The 18922-nt window shown below is 42.0% G+C and overlaps 1 protein-coding gene across 1 annotated transcript in view; it reads right to left on the bottom strand.

Annotated features, from left to right (window-relative positions):
* LOC120046866 (integrin alpha-9-like) overlaps nucleotides 1–18922 on the bottom strand; it is a 165730-nt gene that overhangs the window by 43234 nt on the left and 103574 nt on the right. The window contains exons 16-18 of the mRNA XM_038992441.1: nucleotides 13649–13801; nucleotides 7550–7626; nucleotides 6513–6660 (exon numbers count right to left, since the gene is read on the bottom strand). Coding sequence (XP_038848369.1) covers nucleotides 6513–6660; nucleotides 7550–7626; nucleotides 13649–13801 — 378 coding nt within the window. The remainder of the gene's footprint in view (nucleotides 1–6512; nucleotides 6661–7549; nucleotides 7627–13648; nucleotides 13802–18922) is intronic.

The following is an 18922-nucleotide window of genomic DNA, read 5'->3' as shown; positions in this document are numbered from 1 at the left end:
AGTGTGACGACAGACCTACGTTCAAATACTATTTGAAACAATTTATAATACTTCCGCTGGGCTTAATTGTGCTTGCCTGGTGCAATGGAACCAAGAGAATAGTCATAAAAGTGCCAACCCCACTCTGAGGAGTGAGATGAGCTTCTGAAACTAATTCACCTCCCTGGTTTTCAGACGGCTCTGGTTGCAAGAACAACAGAGAGATAACCAGACCACCGCTCTTAAAATCAGGGGGAACGGGAGTTCACACTCAGCTCCACACACACAGGCACACACAGAGTGAGAAAGAGCCTCAGAGGAGGAGCGGGAGCTGACCCTAACAGAACCTTAGCAGAGCAGAGAGAGGTCACATAAACACCTCTGAATTCTACCAGCAGGCAGAAGTAATTACAAAAGTCAATAGCTGTGTTCGAATACTCATACTAACCGTACTATTTGTGATGTGAATTGAGTATATGGTATGCTTATTGGTCATAGTATGTATATAGTTAGTAACCCAAAAGTTCCCGGATGTCGTACTAAATTCGCCAAAATATGAAGTATACACGCAGAGGACACTATTTCCGTACTTTAGGGCAATTCTTCAGGAAATGGGCGTGGCTTCACATCATTTTCAGATTTCAAGAAAATGGCGGAAAATATGCAGCCGAAGTACAACGAGAGCGGATACAAATTCACTGCTTTTAAGAAGCTGCTAGGTTGAGAGAATTTTTGTTTAAGAAGCTGATAGGTAGAGGGATCAGCGGGACCAGGAAGTCACAGACAGGAAGGGAACAATATTAAAAAAGAGGACACAGGAGTCTCTCACAGCCAGACCTGCGTTCAAATATTATTTGAAATATTTAAAATACTTTGCCTGGAGTGCCAGGTGGGTGGGGTTTGCACTTTCTGGACTGTTCCATTGGATCCATTGCAACAGGCAAGCTCAATCAAGTAAAGCTAATATACATTATATATTATAAAGTATTTTAGATAAATTCAAATAGTATTTAAACCCAGGTCTGCAGGAGTCTCACACCCAGCAACAGCCTTAGTCTGATGACTGTAGGAAACATAAGCTGTGTTCGAATACCCATATTAGCATACTGTATACTACACACTTAAACAGACTACCTCAACCTATTAGCTTTCCAGACAAAGAAAGAGTCTCTTACAGGAGGTAAACCAATACTAAACCTGAAGTTAATAGTTCATTCAATTAGCCAGGTGAAACGAAAACCCTTAAAATATTATTTTTGCAATATTTAGGTCAAATATTATTGTGCATATTAGATTGAATTTATATTCAATGTCCATTCTTCTTCCTCCCTCCCGCCCTCCCTCTTTCCTAAGTTTTGACTGACATGGCATCTCTCTCCGGTATGATTAGGTCTGTTCTGCTGGCCTTACAAAAACTGAGTCTGTGTCCCCATTCTCCACTCACCTTCCATTCACGTGCACACTTCCCTTCCATACATGTGCACACTTCCCTTTCATACAGTTTCACACTCCCCATCATGGAATTAAAAGTAATTGGATTGGTGTAGAGTAAGCATTGGCTAGAGAAACATGGCATCTTACTCAGGTCTGACTAGGTCTGTCTGCTGTTATGTAACAACAATTGACAGAGAGCAGACAGAAAGACAGCACACTAACCTAACCTCTAGCCTAGAGCCAATGCCCTCCCCCTCTTCTGGGAAACACATTTACAGTTTCGGGGGAAAAGTCTGCGCTTAAATGTGGAGGTTCACAATCAGATAGACTATGAATGCTGGAAAATACTGTATTAAATACGTTTCACGTCATAACGTATAAGCTGTGTTCGAATACTCATAAATACCGCACTAACCATACTATTTGTGATATAAATTGAGTATATAGTATGCTTATTGGTCATAGTATGGATATAGTTAGCATGCCAAAAGTTTCCAGATGTCGTACTACATTTGCCAAAAGGCGAAGTATACAAGCAGTGGACATTAGCTCCGTGCTTTTAGGGCCCATAATGCAATTCTTCCAAAAATGGGCATGGCTTCACATCGTTTTCAGATTTGGAGAAAATGGCGGAAGTCCAACGAGAGCGGACACAAATTCATTGCTTTAACTAATTATGACAAATGTGAAGAAAATGTTGAGCAATGTAATAAAGTAATGACTTTTCAAATAAGTTACCTTACACGTTATGTTGGCTGACAATTTGTTAGCAACACAATCCGTACGAACCACATAGCGTATCATTACAGCAGTATGTACCGGTATGTTAGCTAGCTACCTAACATTAGTTGGCCATGAACTACTTAGCTTAGCTAAGCTAAGTAGCTTAGCTAAGTAGTATAGTTGTTTTGTGTTCTTAAATTACTTTTGGGTGCTTTCGTAAATTCGCTCTGGCTATTTACTCTGATTTCAGAGTGCTCTCTTCTGAGTGTACCAGAGCGCAGCATAACTGATGAATTGACGAATGCTCAACACCGGTTGAATATGGCCGGTGTCAGTAAACATTGGCAAAAAAACGTAATTCAATTGTTGCCAGCAGCACAGTTACAGTCAACAACGCTCTGGATAACCAGCTCTGCTAGGGCGAGTAAAATGGTCAGAGTGAGGTGTTCTCTCATTTGTGTCTGGAAGAAGCTAGCAAGCTAGACAACGTCAGCCAACCAGCTTGGGTGCTTGACTGTCGTTGTAAGGTCAGAATACTTGAATCAACCCTAATCCAGCCAGAGTGTCCAGTTTGCGCTCTCAGCGCTCCAAGAGCGAAACGCTACACCCAGAGTGCAGTCTAAGGGCACTCCGGCACTCCAAATTGAATTTAAGAACACACCCAAAGTTGTATAATGTCTAGCTAGTAATTTGTTATGCTAACAAGCAGGCAAGAGGTTGCATAACAGCATCAACTTCCGGTAGACAGGTGAAGCACTAGGACGCTCAGCTGATAGGATACCGTTTGTTTACAATATACTAAAATCAACGAATAGTATATAGTATGTAGCATATACTCATTAAGTATGTAGCATACGTTATGTTAGTATGGGTATTCGAACACAGCTATAGCCTCAGCAAATGGTGTTGTTGAAACAGCCTCAGCGAATGGTGTTGTTGAAACATAGCCTCAGCAAATGGTGTTGTTGAAATATAGCCTCAGCGAATGGTGTTGTTGAAACAGCCTCAGCGAATGGTGTTGTTGAAATATAGCCTCAGTGAATGGTGTTGTTGAAACAGCCTCAGTGAATGGTGTTCTTGAAACATAGACTCAGCGAATGGTGTTGTTGAAACAGCCTCAGTGAATGGTGTTGTTGAAATATAGCCTCAGTGAATGGTCTTGTTGAAATATAGCCTCAGTGAATGGTGTTGTTGAAATATAGCCTCAGTGAATGGTGTTGTTGAAACATAGCCTCAGCGAATGGTGTTGTTGAAACATAGCCTCAGCGAATGGTGTTGTTGAAACAAAGCCTCAGTGAATGGTGTTGTTGAAACATAGCCTCAGTGAATGGTGTTGTTGAGACAGCCTCAGCGAATGGTGTTGTTGAAACATAGCCTCAGTGAATGGTGTTGTTGAAACATAGCCTCAGCAAATGGTGTTGTTGAAATATAGCCTCAGCGAATGGTGTTGTTGAAACATAGCCTCAGTGAATGGTGTTGTTGAAACATAGCCTCAGCAAATGGTGTTGTTGAAATATAGCCTCAGCGAATGGTGTTGTTGAAACATAGCCTCAGTGAATGATGTTGTTGAAATATAGCCTCAGCAAATGGTGTTGTTGAAATATAGCCTCAGCGAATGGTGTTGTTGAAACAGCCTCAGCGAATGGTGTTGTTGAAACATAGCCTCAGCGAATGGTGTTGTTGAAACATAGCCTCAGCGAATGGTGTTGTTGAAACATAGCCTCAGTGAATGGTGTTGTTGAAACATAGCCTCAGCAAATGGTGTTGTTGAAATATAGCCTCAGTGAATGGTGTTGTTGAAACAGCCTCAGTGAATGGTGTTGTTGAAACATAGCCTCAGTGAATGGTGTTGTTGAAACAGCCTCAGCGAATGGTGTTGTTGAAATATATCCTCAGCAAATGGTGTTGTTGAAATATAGCCTCAGTGAATGGTGTTGTTGAAATATAGCCTCAGCGAATGGTGTTGTTGAAACATAGCCTCAGTGAATGGTGTTGTTGAAATATAGCCTCAGCGAATGGTGTTGTTGAAACATAGCCTCAGTGAATGGTGTTGTTGAAATATAGCCTCAGCAAATGGTGTTGTTGAAATATAGCCTCAGTGAATGGTGTTGTTGAAATATAGCCTCAGTGAATGGTGTTGTTGAAACATAGCCTCAGTGAATGGTGTTGTTGAAACATAGCCTCAGTGAATGGTGTTGTTGAAATATAGCCTCAGCGAATGGTGTTGTTGAAACATAGCCTCAGTGAATGGTGTTGTTGAAACAGCCTCAGCGAATGGTGTTGTTGAAACATAGCCTCAGCGAATGGTGTTGTTGAAACATAGCCTCAGCAAATGGTGTTGTTGAAATATAGCCTCAGCGAATGGTGTTGTTGAAACATAGCCTCAGTGAATGGTGTTGTTGAAATATAGCCTCAGCGAATGGTGTTGTTGAAATATAGCCTCAGTGAATGGTGTTGTTGAAATATAGCCTCAGCGAATGGTGTTGTTGAAACATAGCCTCAGTGAATGGTGTTGTTGAAACATAGCCTCAGTGAATGGTGTTGTTGAAACATAGCCTCAGTGAATGATGTTGTTGAAATATAGCCTCAGCAAATGGTGTTGTTGAAATATAGCCTCAGCGAATGGTGTTGTTGAAACAGCCTCAGCGAATGGTGTTGTTGAAACATAGCCTCAGCGAATGGTGTTGTTGAAACATAGCCTCAGCAAATGGTGTTGTTGAAACATAGCCTCAGTGAATGGTGTTGTTGAAATATAGCCTCAGTGAATGGTGTTGTTGAAACAGCCTCAGTGAATGGTGTTGTTGAAACATAGCCTCAGTGAATGGTGTTGTTGAAACAGCCTCAGCAAATGGTGTTGTTGAAATATAGCCTCAGCAAATGGTGTTGTTGAAATATAGCCTCAGTGAATGGTGTTGTTGAAATATAGCCTCAGTGAATGGTGTTGTTGAAATATAGCCTCAGTGAATGGTGTTGTTGAAACATAGCCTCAGTGAATGGTGTTGTTGAAACATAGCCTCAGCGAATGGTGTTGTTGAAATATAGCCTCAGCGAATGGTGTTGTTGAAACATAGCCTCAGTGAATGGTGTTGTTGAAACATAGCCTCAGTGAATGGTGTTGTTGAAATATAGCCTCAGTGAATGGTGTTGTTGAAATATAGCCTCAGTGAATGGTGTTGTTGAAATATAGCCTCAGTGAATGGTGTTGTTGAAACAGCCTCAGTGAATGGTGTTCTTGAAACATAGACTCAGCGAATGGTGTTGTTGAAACAGCCTCAGCGAATGGTGTTGTTGAAACATAGCCTCAGTGAATGGTGTTGTTGAAATATAGCCTCAGCAAATGGTGTTGTTGAAATATAGCCTCAGCAAATGGTGTTGTTGAAACATAGCCTCAGTGAATGGTGTTGTTGAAACATAGCCTCAGCAAATGGTGTTGTTGAAATATAGCCTCAGCGAATGGTGTTGTTGAAATATAGCCTCAGCGAATGGTGCTGTTGAAATATAGCCTCAGCAAATGGTGTTGTTGAAATATAGCCTCAGTGAATGGTGTTGTTGAAATATAGCCTCAGTGAATGGTGTTGTTGAAACAGCCTCAGTGAATGGTGTTCTTGAAACATAGACTCAGCGAATGGTGTTGTTGAAACAGCCTCAGCGAATGGTGTTGTTGAAACATAGCCTCAGTGAATGGTGTTGTTGAAATATAGCCTCAGCAAATGGTGTTGTTGAAATATAGCCTCAGCAAATGGTGTTGTTGAAACATAGCCTCAGTGAATGGTGTTGTTGAAACATAGCCTCAGCAAATGGTGTTGTTGAAATATAGCCTCAGCGAATGGTGTTGTTGAAATATAGCCTCAGCGAATGGTGCTGTTGAAATATAGCCTCAGCAAATGGTGTTGTTGAAACATAGCCTAAGTGAATGGTGTTGTTGAAACATAGCCTCAGCGAATGGTGTTGTTGAATGAGGAATATTTTAGTTAGGTCTTGTGCTCTTGTTAGAGTTGCATAATTCTGGAAACTTAGCCAAAATTCAGAGATTTTAAAGAATTTTCAGTTGTGGGATACCCAGTTGTAGGGTTCCCTTTCTGGTTATTCCCTCCTGATTGCTGGAATCTTCCATTTCCTACAGTAACCATTGATCAACTGTTAATTCAACTTTCCCAAAACGTATTTATTTCAAAACATCACCGCAACAACCCCTAACCAAAGAAACACTAGACATGAGTCCTAAAATGTAAACAACCGACATTTCAACATGTAAACAAACATGCACAACAATAGTGATGAAGAGACAACAGCAGAATGAAAAGACAGAACAACCAATCAATGAAACCTTTCACACAACAGCCCCCACTTACAACAACAATAGAACAACAACCAACCTTCTGCCAGTAGTTGATATAGAAGACATCTCTGGAGAAGGTGAAGTAGATGTTGGTGTCGTAGGCATCGTCCCCTGCGTTGGAGAGGGTCACGTTCAGAGAGACGTTCCTCACTCCTCCTAGGGCCAGATGGGACCGCACGTGGAGCCTAGACGCAGGAATGGAATAATTACTTTTATTTGATAGGGACAGAATCAGTTAAAAGATTGTGAGACGTTCCGTACATTCCTCACGCTTGCCAAGACTAGAGGGGGACGGATATGGAGCCTGGTAGAGAATATTATGGTCATTCAGAAGAAGCTTTCTTTCTTTTCTAAAGGTATTACTCTCAGTTATAAGTTATTATGAGAACTACAATGGAGTTATATGAGAGATTTTCACTCCACACACAAGCAAAAGACACTAGTAATATATAACTAAGCTGTTATACTAGTAGTAATACCACTGAACCACTGAATTACAACAGCTATTGGTTTCCAAAAGTCCACACTGCCAATGATTCATACAACAAGAGGAAAAGGACCTCCCTCACTAAATATGGAGAAAGCATGGATGGCTTCCAATGACAACGAGAGCCAATGAGCACGCATCATAGTTCCACTGACCACACCCACACCTCAGTGTGTACAGCATGACCTCAGTCTCCTTTCATAGCAGAGTGGTGAGCAGAGGCCAGAAGAGAACGCGTGCTGGCACACACAATCTACAACTAAACTTGTGGGGACACAAGTTTAACCCCTATCCTAACCCGTACCCTAACCTTAACCTGAAAACCTAACCTTAACCCTTAATCTAACCCTAGCTCCTAACCCTAATTCTAACCATAACCCTAAACCCTGTAGAAATAGCATTTGACTTTGTGGGGACCAACAAAATGTCCCCAGTTGATCTCATTTACTATTCTTGTGGCTGACTTATGGTCCTGACAAGTATAGTTAAACACGTCCAAAACATACACACGAATATATATGATATAAACCAAGTGAGTGGTCAAACAGAGGAACAGACAGTGTGTGTGTGTGAGTGTGTTTTTTTACCCAGAAAGCAGCAGTTTCCCATGGAGTCTCAGGTCAGCAGCACAGTCATCAGACAGGCAGTTCCTCTCAAACCATGTCTAGAAGAGGAAACGAAAGGTACCGGTAATCGAAAAATAACAAAATTGATCAATCTTCCAAATTCCACTCAAGGAAAGAAAACACGGTGGTAACACCAGGTGGTAACACCAGGTGGTAACCGAAACCACCTCATAACGATAATCTGAGGTTATTTCTTTGAGGTCATTTCTAGACATTCCTCTGCTAACACAGAGGAAGAAGAGACTTTGCTTTCAGGTACCAGTGTTAGAGGGTCGATTCCTAAAATATTTATAAAACTTAAAGGAAATTGATCGGAACTAAATATACTGTATGTATCAGTCCCTGATTCTAAATAATTTACTTTCAACTCTGATTGACTCTCGGTAGAGAGTACTGCCGGAATTCGGGGGTAAATCAGACCAGGACTCGAACCTGGATCCAGCGACTGTCAACCACACAGCTTAGCCGTTACACCAAAACTCTTAGCATGGTCGCAAGGTGTTGTCACTATAGTATGTTGTGTGAGAAGATTTCAACCTACATATAGGCAAAACAACAGCTGTAGCCTGTTACCTCATTCAACCTATATATACAGTTGAAGTCGGAAGTTTACATACACTTAAGTTGGAGTCATTGAAACTAGTTTTTCAAACACTCCACAAATTTCTTGTTAACAAACTGTAGTCTTGGCAAGTCGGTTAGGACATCTACTTTGTGCCTGACACAAGTTATTTTTCCAACAATTGTTAACAGACAGATAACTTATAATTCACTGTATCACAATTCCAGTGGGTCAGAAGTTTACATACACTAAGTTGACTGTGCCTTTAAACAGCTTGGAAACATCCAGAAAATGATGTCATGGCTTTGGAAGCTTCTGATAGGCTAATTGACATCATTTGAGTCAATTGGAGATGTACCTGTGGACGTAATTCAAGGCCTACTTTCAAACTCAGTGCCTCTTTGCTTGACATCATGGGAAAATCAAAAGAAATCAGCCAAGACCTCAGAAAAAAATTGTAGACCTCCACAAGTCTGGTTCATCCTTGGGAGCAATTTCCAAACGCCTGAAGGTACCACGTTCATCTGTACAAACAATAGTACGCAAGTATAAACACCATGGGATCATGCAGCCATCATACCGCTAAGGAAGGAGACGCGTTCTGTCTCCTAGAGATGAACGTACTTTGGTGTGCAACGTGCAAATCAATCCCAGAACAACAGCAAAGGACCTTGTGAAGATGCTGGAGGAAACAGGTACAAAAGTATCTATATCCACAGTAAAACAAGTCCTATAATCGACATAACCTGAAAGGCCGCTCAGCAAGGAAGAAGCCACTGCTACAAAACTGCCATAAAAAAGCCAGACTACGGTTTGTAACTGCACATGGGGACCATGATCGAACTTTTTGGAGAAATGTCCTCTGGTCTGATGAAACAAAAATTGAACTGTTTGGCCATAATGACCATCGTTATGTTTGGAGGAAAAAGGGGGACGCTTGCAAGCCGAAGAACACCATCCCAGCCTTGAAGCACGGGGGCAGCAACATGTTGTGGGTGTGCTTTGCTGCAGGAGGGACTGGTGCACTTCACAACATAGATGGCATCATGAGGGAGGAAAATTATGTGGATATATTGAAGCAACATTTCAAGACATCAGTCAGGAAGTTAAAGCTTGGTCGCAAATGGGTCTTCCAAATGGACAATGACCCCAAGCATACTTCCAACGTTGTGGCAAAATGGCTTAAGGACAACAAAGTCAAGGTAGTGGAGTCGCCATCACAAAGCCCTGACCTCAATCCCATAGAAAATTTGGCATACAAATCTGACTCAGTTACACCAGCTCTGTCAGAAGGAATGGGCCAAAATTCACCCAACTTATTTTGGGAAGCTTGTGGAAGGCTACCTGAAACGTTTGACCCAAGTTAAACAATTTAAAGGAAGTCCTACCCAATACTAATTGAGTGTATGTAAACTTCTGACCCACTGGGAATGTGATGAAAGAAATACAATCTGAAATAAATCATTCTCTCTACTAATTTTCTGACATTTCACATTCTTAAAATAAATTTGGGATCTTAACTGACCTAAAACAGGGAGTTTTTACTTGGATTAAATGTCAGGAATTGTGAAAACTGAGTTGAAATGTATTTGGCTAAGGTGTATGTAAACTTCCGACTTGGACTGTAGGCAACACAACAGCTGTAGCCTGTTACCTCATTCAACCTAGATAATAGGCAACACAACAGCTGTAGCCTGTTACCTCATTCAACCTAGATAATAGGCAACAACAGCTATAGCCTGTTACCTCATTCAACCTAGATAATAGGCAACACAACAGCTGAAGCCTGTTACCTCATTCAACCTAGATAATAGGCAACAACAGCTATAGCCTGTTACCTCATTCAACCTAGATAATAGGCAACACAACAGCTGTAGCCTGTTACCTCATTCAACCTAGATAATAGGCAACAACAGCTGTAGCCTGTTACCTCATTCAACCTAGATAACAGGCAACACAATAGCTGTAGCCTGTTACCTCATTCAACCTAGATAATAGGCAACAACAGCTGTAGCCTGGTACCTCATTCAACCTAGATAATAGACAACACAACAGCTGTAGCCTGTTACCTCATTCAACCTAGATAATAGGCAACACAACAGCTGTAGCCTGTTACCTCATTCAACCTAGATAATAGGCAACACAACAGCTGTAGCCTGTTACCTCATTCAACCTAGATAATAGGCAACACAACAGCTGTAGCCTGTTACCTCATTCAACATAGATAATAGGCAACACAACAGCTGTAGCCTGTTACCTCATTCAACCTAGATAATAGGCAACACAACAGCTGTAGCCTGTTACCTCATTCAACCTAGATAATAGGCAACACAACAGCTGTAGCCTGTTACCTCATTCAACCTAGATAATAGGCAACAACAGCTGTAGCCTGTTACCTCATTCAACCTAGATAATAGGCAACAACAGCTGTAGCCTGTTACCTCATTCAACCTAGATAATAGGCAACACAACAGCTGTAGCCTGTTACCTCATTCAACCTAGATAATAGGCAACACAACAGCTGTAGCCTGTTACCTCATTCAACCTAGATAATAGGCAACAACAGCTGTAGCCTGTTACCTCATTCAACCTAGATAATAGGCAACAACAGCAGCTGTAGCCTGTTACCTCATTCAACCTAGATAATAGGCAACACAACAGCTGTAGCCTGTTACCTCATTCAACCTAGATAATAGGCAACAACAGCTATAGCCTGTTACCTCATTCAACCTAGATAATAGGCAACACAACAGCTGTAGCCTGTTACCTCATTCAACCTAGATAATAGGCAACAACAGCTATAGCCTGTTACCTCATTCAACCTAGATAATAGGCAACACAACAGCTGTAGCCTGTTACCTCATTCAACCTAGATAATAGGCAACACAACAGCTGTAGCCTGTTACCTCATTCAACCTAGATAATAGGCAACAACAGCTATAGCCTGTTACCTCATTCAACCTAGATAATAGGCAACACAACAGCTGTAGCCTGTTACCTCATTCAACCTAGATAACAGGCAACACAATAGCTGTAGCCTGTTACCTCATTCAACCTAGATAATAGGCAACAACAGCTATAGCCTGTTACCTCATTCAACCTAGATAATAGGCAACACAACAGCTGTAGCCATTTACCTCATTCAACCTAGATAATAGGCAACACAACAGCTGTAGCCTGTTACCTCATTCAACCTAGATAATAGGCAACACAACAGCTGTAGCCTGTTACCTCATTCAACCTAGATAACAGGCAACACAATAGCTGTAGCCTGTTACCTCATTCAACCTAGATAATAGGCAACAACAGCTGTAGCCTGGTACCTCATTCAACCTAGATAATAGGCAACACAACAGCTGTAGCCTGTTACCTCATTCAACCTAGATAATAGGCAACACAACAGCTGTAGCCTGTTACCTCATTCAACCTAGATAATAGGCAACACAACAGCTGTAGCCTGTTACCTCATTCAACCTAGATAATAGGCAACACAACAGCTGTAGCCTGTTACCTCATTCAACCTAGATAATAGACAACACAACAGCTGTAGCCTGTTACCTCATTCAACCTAGATAATAGGCAACACAACAGCTGTAGCCTGTTACCTCATTCAACCTAGATACTAGGCAACACAACAGCTGTAGCCTGTTACCTCATTCAACATAGATAATAGGCAACACAACAGCTGTAGCCTGTTACCTCATTCAACATAGATAATAGGCAACACAACAGCTGTAGCCTGTTACCTCATTCAACCTAGATAATAGGCAACACAACAGCTGTAGCCTGTTACCTCATTCAACCTAGATAATAGGCAACACAACAGCTGTAGCCTGTTACCTCATTCAACCTAGATAACAGGCAACACAATAGCTGTAGCCTGTTACCTCATTCAACCTAGATAATAGGCAACAACAGCTGTAGCCTGGTACCTCATTCAACCTAGATAACAGGCAACACCACAGCTGTAGCCTGCTACCTCATTCAACCTAGATAATAGGCAACACAACAGCTGTAGCCTGTTACCTCATTCAACATAGATAATAGGCAACACAACAGCTGTAGCCTGTTACCTCATTCAACCTAGATAATAGGCAACACAACAGCTGTAGCCTGTTACCTCATTCAACCTAGATAATAGGCAACACAACAGCTGTAGCCTGTTACCTCATTCAACCTAGATAACAGACAACACAACAGCTGTAGCCTGTTATCTCATTCAACCTAGATAATAGGCAACACAACAGCTGTAGCCTGTTACCTCATTCAACCTAGATAATAGGCAACAACAGCTGTAGCCTGTTACCTCATTCAACCTAGATAATAGGCAACAACAGCTGTAGCCTGTTACCTCATTCAACCTAGATAATAGGCAACAACAGCTGTAGCCTGTTACCTCATTCAACCTAGATAATAGGCAACACAACAGCTGTAGCCTGTTACCTCATTCAACCTAGATAATAGGAAACACAACAGCTGTAGCCTGTTACCTCATTCAACCTAGATAATAGGCAACACAACAGCTGTAGCCTGTTACCTCATTCAACCTAGATAATAGGCAACACAACAGCTGTAGCCTGTTACCTCATTCAACCTAGATAATAGGCAACACAACAGCTGTAGCCTGTTACCTCATTCAACCTAGATAATAGGCAACACAACAGCTGTAGCCTGTTACCTCATTCAACCTAGATAATAGGCAACAACAGCTGTAGCCTGTTACCTCATTCAACCTAGATAATAGGCAACACAACAGCTGTAGCCTGTTACCTCATTCAACCTAGATAATAGGCAACAACAGCTGTAGCCTGTTACCTCATTCAACCTAGATAATAGGCAACACAACAGCTGTAGCCTGTTACCTCATTCAACCTAGATAATAGGCAACACAACAGCTGTAGCCCGTTACCTCATTCAACCTAGATAATAGGCAACAACAGCTGTAGCCTGTTACCTCATTCAACCTAGATAATAGGCAACACAACAGCTGTAGCCTGTTACCTCATTCAACCTAGATAATAGGCAACAACAGCTGTAGCCTGTTACCTCATTCAACCTAGATAATAGGCAACAACAGCTGTAGCCTGTTACCTCATTCAACCTAGAAAATAGGCAACAACAGCTGTAGCCTGTTACCTCATTCAACCTAGAAAATAGGCAACAACAGCTGTAGCCTGTTACCTCATTCAACCTAGATAATAGGCAACAACAGATGTAGCCTGTTACCTCATTCAACCTAGATAATAGGCAACACAACAGCTGTAGCCTGTTACCTCATTCAACCTAGATAATAGGCAACAACAGCTGTAGCCTGTTACCTCATTCAACCTAGATAATAGGCAACAACAGCTGTAGCCTGTTACCTCATTCAACCTAGAAAATAGGCAACAACAGCTGTAGCCTGTTACCTCATTCAACCTAGAAAATAGGCAACAACAGCTGTAGCCTGTTACCTCATTCAACCTAGATAATAGGCAACAACAGCTGTAGCCTGTTACCTCATTCTTTGCTGCCATCTTGTCTCCTTTCCTCCAGCGCAGTACAGGTGTAAGAGCAGGCAGGTCTTTGTCCAGGTGACCGTTCACCACATGCTTCCCCAGGGTGTAGGCCACCTCAAAGGTGATGGCTGTGAATATGTCTTTCACGTCCTTCTGTAGAGACACAAAGAGAAACCAAATGGCAGTTCAATCACAATGTAATTTCGTGATCCAGAACCAAATCTTGAATGCTCAGTTTGTTATGAGAAAGAGCCAGTGGACAAGACGACCTAAAGCGAGACCGATTCAATACCAAGTATACACCTCACTATATATAACAAAATATATGTATACAATACCATTCAAAAGTTTATGGTCACTTAGAAATGTCCTTGTTTTTTAAAGAAAAGCACATTTTTTGTCCATTAAAATAACATCAAATTGATCAGAAATACATTGTTAATGTTGTAAATGACTATTATAGCTGGAAACGGCAGATTTTTAATGGAATATCTACATAGGTGTACAGAGGCCCATTAACAGCAACCATCACTCCTGTGTTCCAATGGCACATTGTGTTAGCTAATCCAAGTTTATAATTTTAAAAGGCTAACTGATCATTAGAAAACCCTTTTGCAATTATGTTAGCACAGTTGAAAACTGCTGTTCTGATTAAAGAAGCAATAAAACTCGCCTAGACTAGTTGAGTATCTGGAGCATCAGCGTTTGTGGGTTCGATTACAGGCTCAAAATGGCTAGAAACAAAGAACGTTCTTCTGAAACTCGTCAGTCTATTCGTCAGTCTATTCTTCAGGTGCTTCTACACCTGCATTGCTTGCTGTTTGGGGTTTTAGGCTGGGTTTCTGTACAGCACTTTGAGATATCAGCTGATGTACAAAGGGCTATATAAATAAATCTGATTTGATTTGATTTGTTCTGAGAAATGAAGGCTATTCCATGCGAGAAACTGCCAAGAAACTGAAGATCTCATACAGCGCTGTGTACTACTCCCTTCTTAGAACAGGGCAAACTGGCCCTAACCAGAATAGAAAGAGGAGTGGGATGCCCCTGTGCACAACTGAGCAAGAGGACAAGTACATTAGAGTGTCTAGTTTGAGAAACAGACGCTTCACAAGTACTCAACTGGCAGCTTCAAGAAAAGGTTAAGACGGGCAAAAGAACACAGACACTGGACAGAGGAACTCTGCCTAGAAGGCCAGTATCCCGGAGTTGCGTCTTCACTGTTGACGTTGAGACTGGTGTTATGCAGGTACTATTTAATGAAGCTGCCAGTTGAGGACTTGTATTCACAATTAATTTTATTTTAAATGTAATACATATGGCGTGAAATTGACACCATAGGTTTGGGATGAGTTGGAGCGCAGAGTGAAGGAAAAGCAGCCAACAAGTGCTCAGCATATGTGGGAACTCCTTCAAGACTGTTGGAAAAGCATTCCAGATGAAGCTGGTTAAGAGAATGCCAAGAGTGTGCAAAGCTGTCATCAAGGCAAAGGGTGGCTACTATGAAGAATCTCAAATATAAAATATATATACAAATATATGTTTGTTTAACACTTTTTTGGTTACTACATTATTCTATACGTTATTTAATAGTTTTGATGTCTTCACTATTATTATACAATGTAGAAAATAGTACAAATAAAGAAAAACCCTGGAATGAGCAGGTGTGTACAAACTTTTGACAGGCACTGAATATATCCGAAGAATGAAATAAAACAAAACTGTTTGACATAGAAACACCAGATTTATCTGTTTAAAAAAAATGTTATTGGATGATGAAATAATGAAAAATATTAATAACATTCCACCCATGAGGCCAAAGAGGGCGCTTTTGTTCCTTGACTGCAGGAAAGGGTTGTTTCAAATTATCATTATCTGGTGAGTGGAACTGTGTTTTTTGTGATAATAATGCATTATTTTTTTGTTTTTGCTCAATCTGATTGGGTGGGCAGGACCTGGCTCCCCAGTGGGTGGGCCTGTGTCCACCAGGCAAACTCATGCCTACACCCCTAACGCAAACAGCACATGACTGAATGGCACATCACAAATAGCCTACTAACCAAGACTTCAAACTAAATTTTTTCAATACCTGGTTTGCATACCCATTGTTGCCTTAGTTAGCATTTACTGGTAGATATCATCAGTTGAAACGCCTTTCCTACCTAACGGCCACCGACGTCATTCTGTGAGCTGATCCATGCCAAAACCAGTTGAGAGCTGCATACTCTTCTTGCCTGCAGACGATATTCTGCCGAAACTAGGCTATGTGTGCTGCACGCATATTCATATATTGCACGTGCTTTGCGATTTTGTAGTCCACTTTGTGCATCATTTCACTATTGTACTACATAAATCGTATATCTCTACTACACTACTTTGATACGCATCAGTGGGGATTAAGAAGTGAGATTACAGTTGCTGTCCTTTGAGCATCACGAACCTGTCACACACTAAAGTCCTAGGTCCAAATGGTTCGCCACTGAGCACACATTTCTAGAATAGATATAAATACTGTTAAGATATTAATGTTTCGAGAAAAGAGTGTATATATTTGGCCTGGCGAATCAGTTTTATGTGCTCGTTAAATGAAAGCTGATAATTAGGAGTTTTTTACTCCGCTGGTCTCGGGAAGAAATTACGAGTCCTTCCTGTCCGAGTCAAGACCGAGTACAAATGTATCTGACACGAGACCGAGACACTCAAAATGCTGAGTACTACAACACTGGAAAGAGCCCTATTATGTTAACATCAGATAAAGTCCTCTCTAGGTGCTATCAGTCTGAACCTGACTGGTTATAAAACAGTGCCACCCAAGCTTCAGAAGTGGATATGAGCTTCAGAAGACCATGCCAACCCCATCTTTACTGGCTCTGATATGTTCTCCACTCATTGTCCTTTCAGCTCAACGCAGCTCGGTTTGGATTGGCTCAGTAGCGTGAAGAGGGTAAATTGAATACATATACTAAACAACTGGCATTGCATTTGCATGTACTGTACTCTATCCTTTCCAATGTGAGACCATACGACCTGAGAGAACCATAGAGAAAGTGTTTATTTTGGCACGGGACTTGGAAACAACGAAAAGCTCTGCATATAATCAAACCCCACGTCCTCATTACAGAATACTGTTGGGAAAAGGACATGGGAAAATCACATCTTTATGTCTTTCTCTCTTTTCTTTAATCTTTCCTGTCCATTAAACTTTACTCACTCAACCTTTAAAGAGCTAGAGACTCTGATGGTGAGGGGTTTGGTTCCATGTTGCTGTCTGGTACCACTGACCGACCGGAGTGTCGCTCTTTACCCAAACTAGTGTCTGCCAGCTTGGAACCAAACCCCTCATGAGGGCTTCACGGTCTTTTCTTCTCCGGTGGTCTCTTTCTTTCCCTCTCTCTTTCCCAGTGGTTGTGCTCTCTCTCTCTCTATTTTTTGAATTGTTTCATTTTCCACCAATCCACCGATTTTCCATCAATCCACCCATCTCCTTCCTCTTTCAGGCCATATAGGAGGCCTGAAGTTCTGTCTGGTTGGATTAACACATCAGCCCACACACACTTAAACACTCACACATTTAAACACTCACACACTGACATCCTCTGTGAAGGGGCGGCTGTCTGCTACCTAGCAAAGTGAGAGAGTTATGTCAGGAAAGGGGAAAAGTGTGGATGGAGCCGGACATGAATCTCCAGAAACAGACCCGGTTACAGGGCTTCCTCCTCCATTGGGAGGGATAAAATACTGCAGCCCGCCCCTATGATCATCAAGACCCAAATTAGAAACTTGACTAAAAGTTTTATTGAATTATCCTCTTAGTACTATAGCTTACTTGGTCAAGTTTTTGGTAACGCACAGGTAAAAATACCAATATATGCAGTCTTCTAAATGCTTTATCTGCTTTACTGTTGGTCATTGAATAAGTTATGAAGTCATTGTACTGTATGATTGAAGTAGTTTTTTGTGAAATGTCACATTAAGCACAACACAAATATAACTGAATATCATTTGATGGGTTTGGTTCCCAAACTTCCCGTTTACAAAACAGTGACAAGGCTCAGTACCATGGACGGACTATAGAAATAGAATCTCATGTCAGCCGTGTTAAGCATGCCCATGTCAGCCGTGTTAAGCATGCCCAATGAGTGCACTGTCCAACTACCTTGGGCAGAAGTCAGAGGGAGGAAGTCAGAGGGACTTTTCCTGCTCTAGTCATTCTATTTCCATGAGATGAGCACTGCTGACTGTTGACTCCTGACCTACCATCCATCATTAAACTGTCTCAGAGACAGAGGCTGTGAAATCGTGGGAGATGGAGACAGAGGCTGTGTTATCGTGGGAGATGGAGACAGAGGCTGTGTTATCGTGGGAGATGGAGACAGAGGCTGTGTCTCAAATGACACCCTATTCCTTATAGTGCACTACTTTTGACCAGAGCCCTATTGAACCCTATTGAGCCCTAGCCAAGAGTAGTGCACTATATAGGGAATAGGGTGACATTTGGGACACAGACACTGCCCGGTACCAGGGAAGATACAGAACAATGCGTGGCTGGACACTGAGAATGAGCAGCAAAACTCTCATTATATCCCCCTTTATGTTAGGAAACAGTGGAGGTCATTGGTAAGCCCTGCTTGGCCCAAGCTTTTATTAGGCAGTTATTAATGTTCCCTATACCACCCCAAGCCCTGCCTCCCAAGCCCCAGTCTCACCCCCAGCCCTACTTCTAGGCTCCTACCTCACCCGACCACCTCAGCCTCCTACCACAGCCCTTCATCCCCAGCTCCTCCAACCCTAGTCCACTACTCCAGCCCCAGCCCACCCCCACACCTCTCCCAAGCTCCTACCCCAGCTCCAGCCCACCCCCACACCCCTCCCAGGCTCCTACCGCAGCCCCAGCCCACCCCACACACCCCTCCCAGGCTCCTACCCGATCACAGCACTGCTGTTAACTCCTGTATTTATAGAACATAGGAGTTCCTGAGCTCCAACTGAGACAGAGGCTGACTGGGTGTTAATGGCCTGGTGCTTTTAATTATGTGAATGGAATGGACCCACACAAAAACTGGTCCTTACATACAGTTACCTGGCACGCATGCATGCACGAGCACACGCAACACCCGCACAACACACACACACGAGTAACAAACACCGGTCACAGCGTCACACTCACAAATGAGAGACAACATGGCAGCAGATGACTCTACAGTCAAAGGCTGTCATTCTATGAACCAACGCTCGCCTCAGGGACGATTTGTTTCATTCAAATGTGCCTTTTCA

This window comes from Salvelinus namaycush, chromosome 4 (assembly GCF_016432855.1).
Source record: "Salvelinus namaycush isolate Seneca chromosome 4, SaNama_1.0, whole genome shotgun sequence".
NCBI lineage: Eukaryota > Metazoa > Chordata > Actinopteri > Salmoniformes > Salmonidae > Salvelinus > Salvelinus namaycush.
Note: the sequence above shows the minus strand (reverse complement) of the source record. Positions and strands in the feature narration are given on the sequence as shown.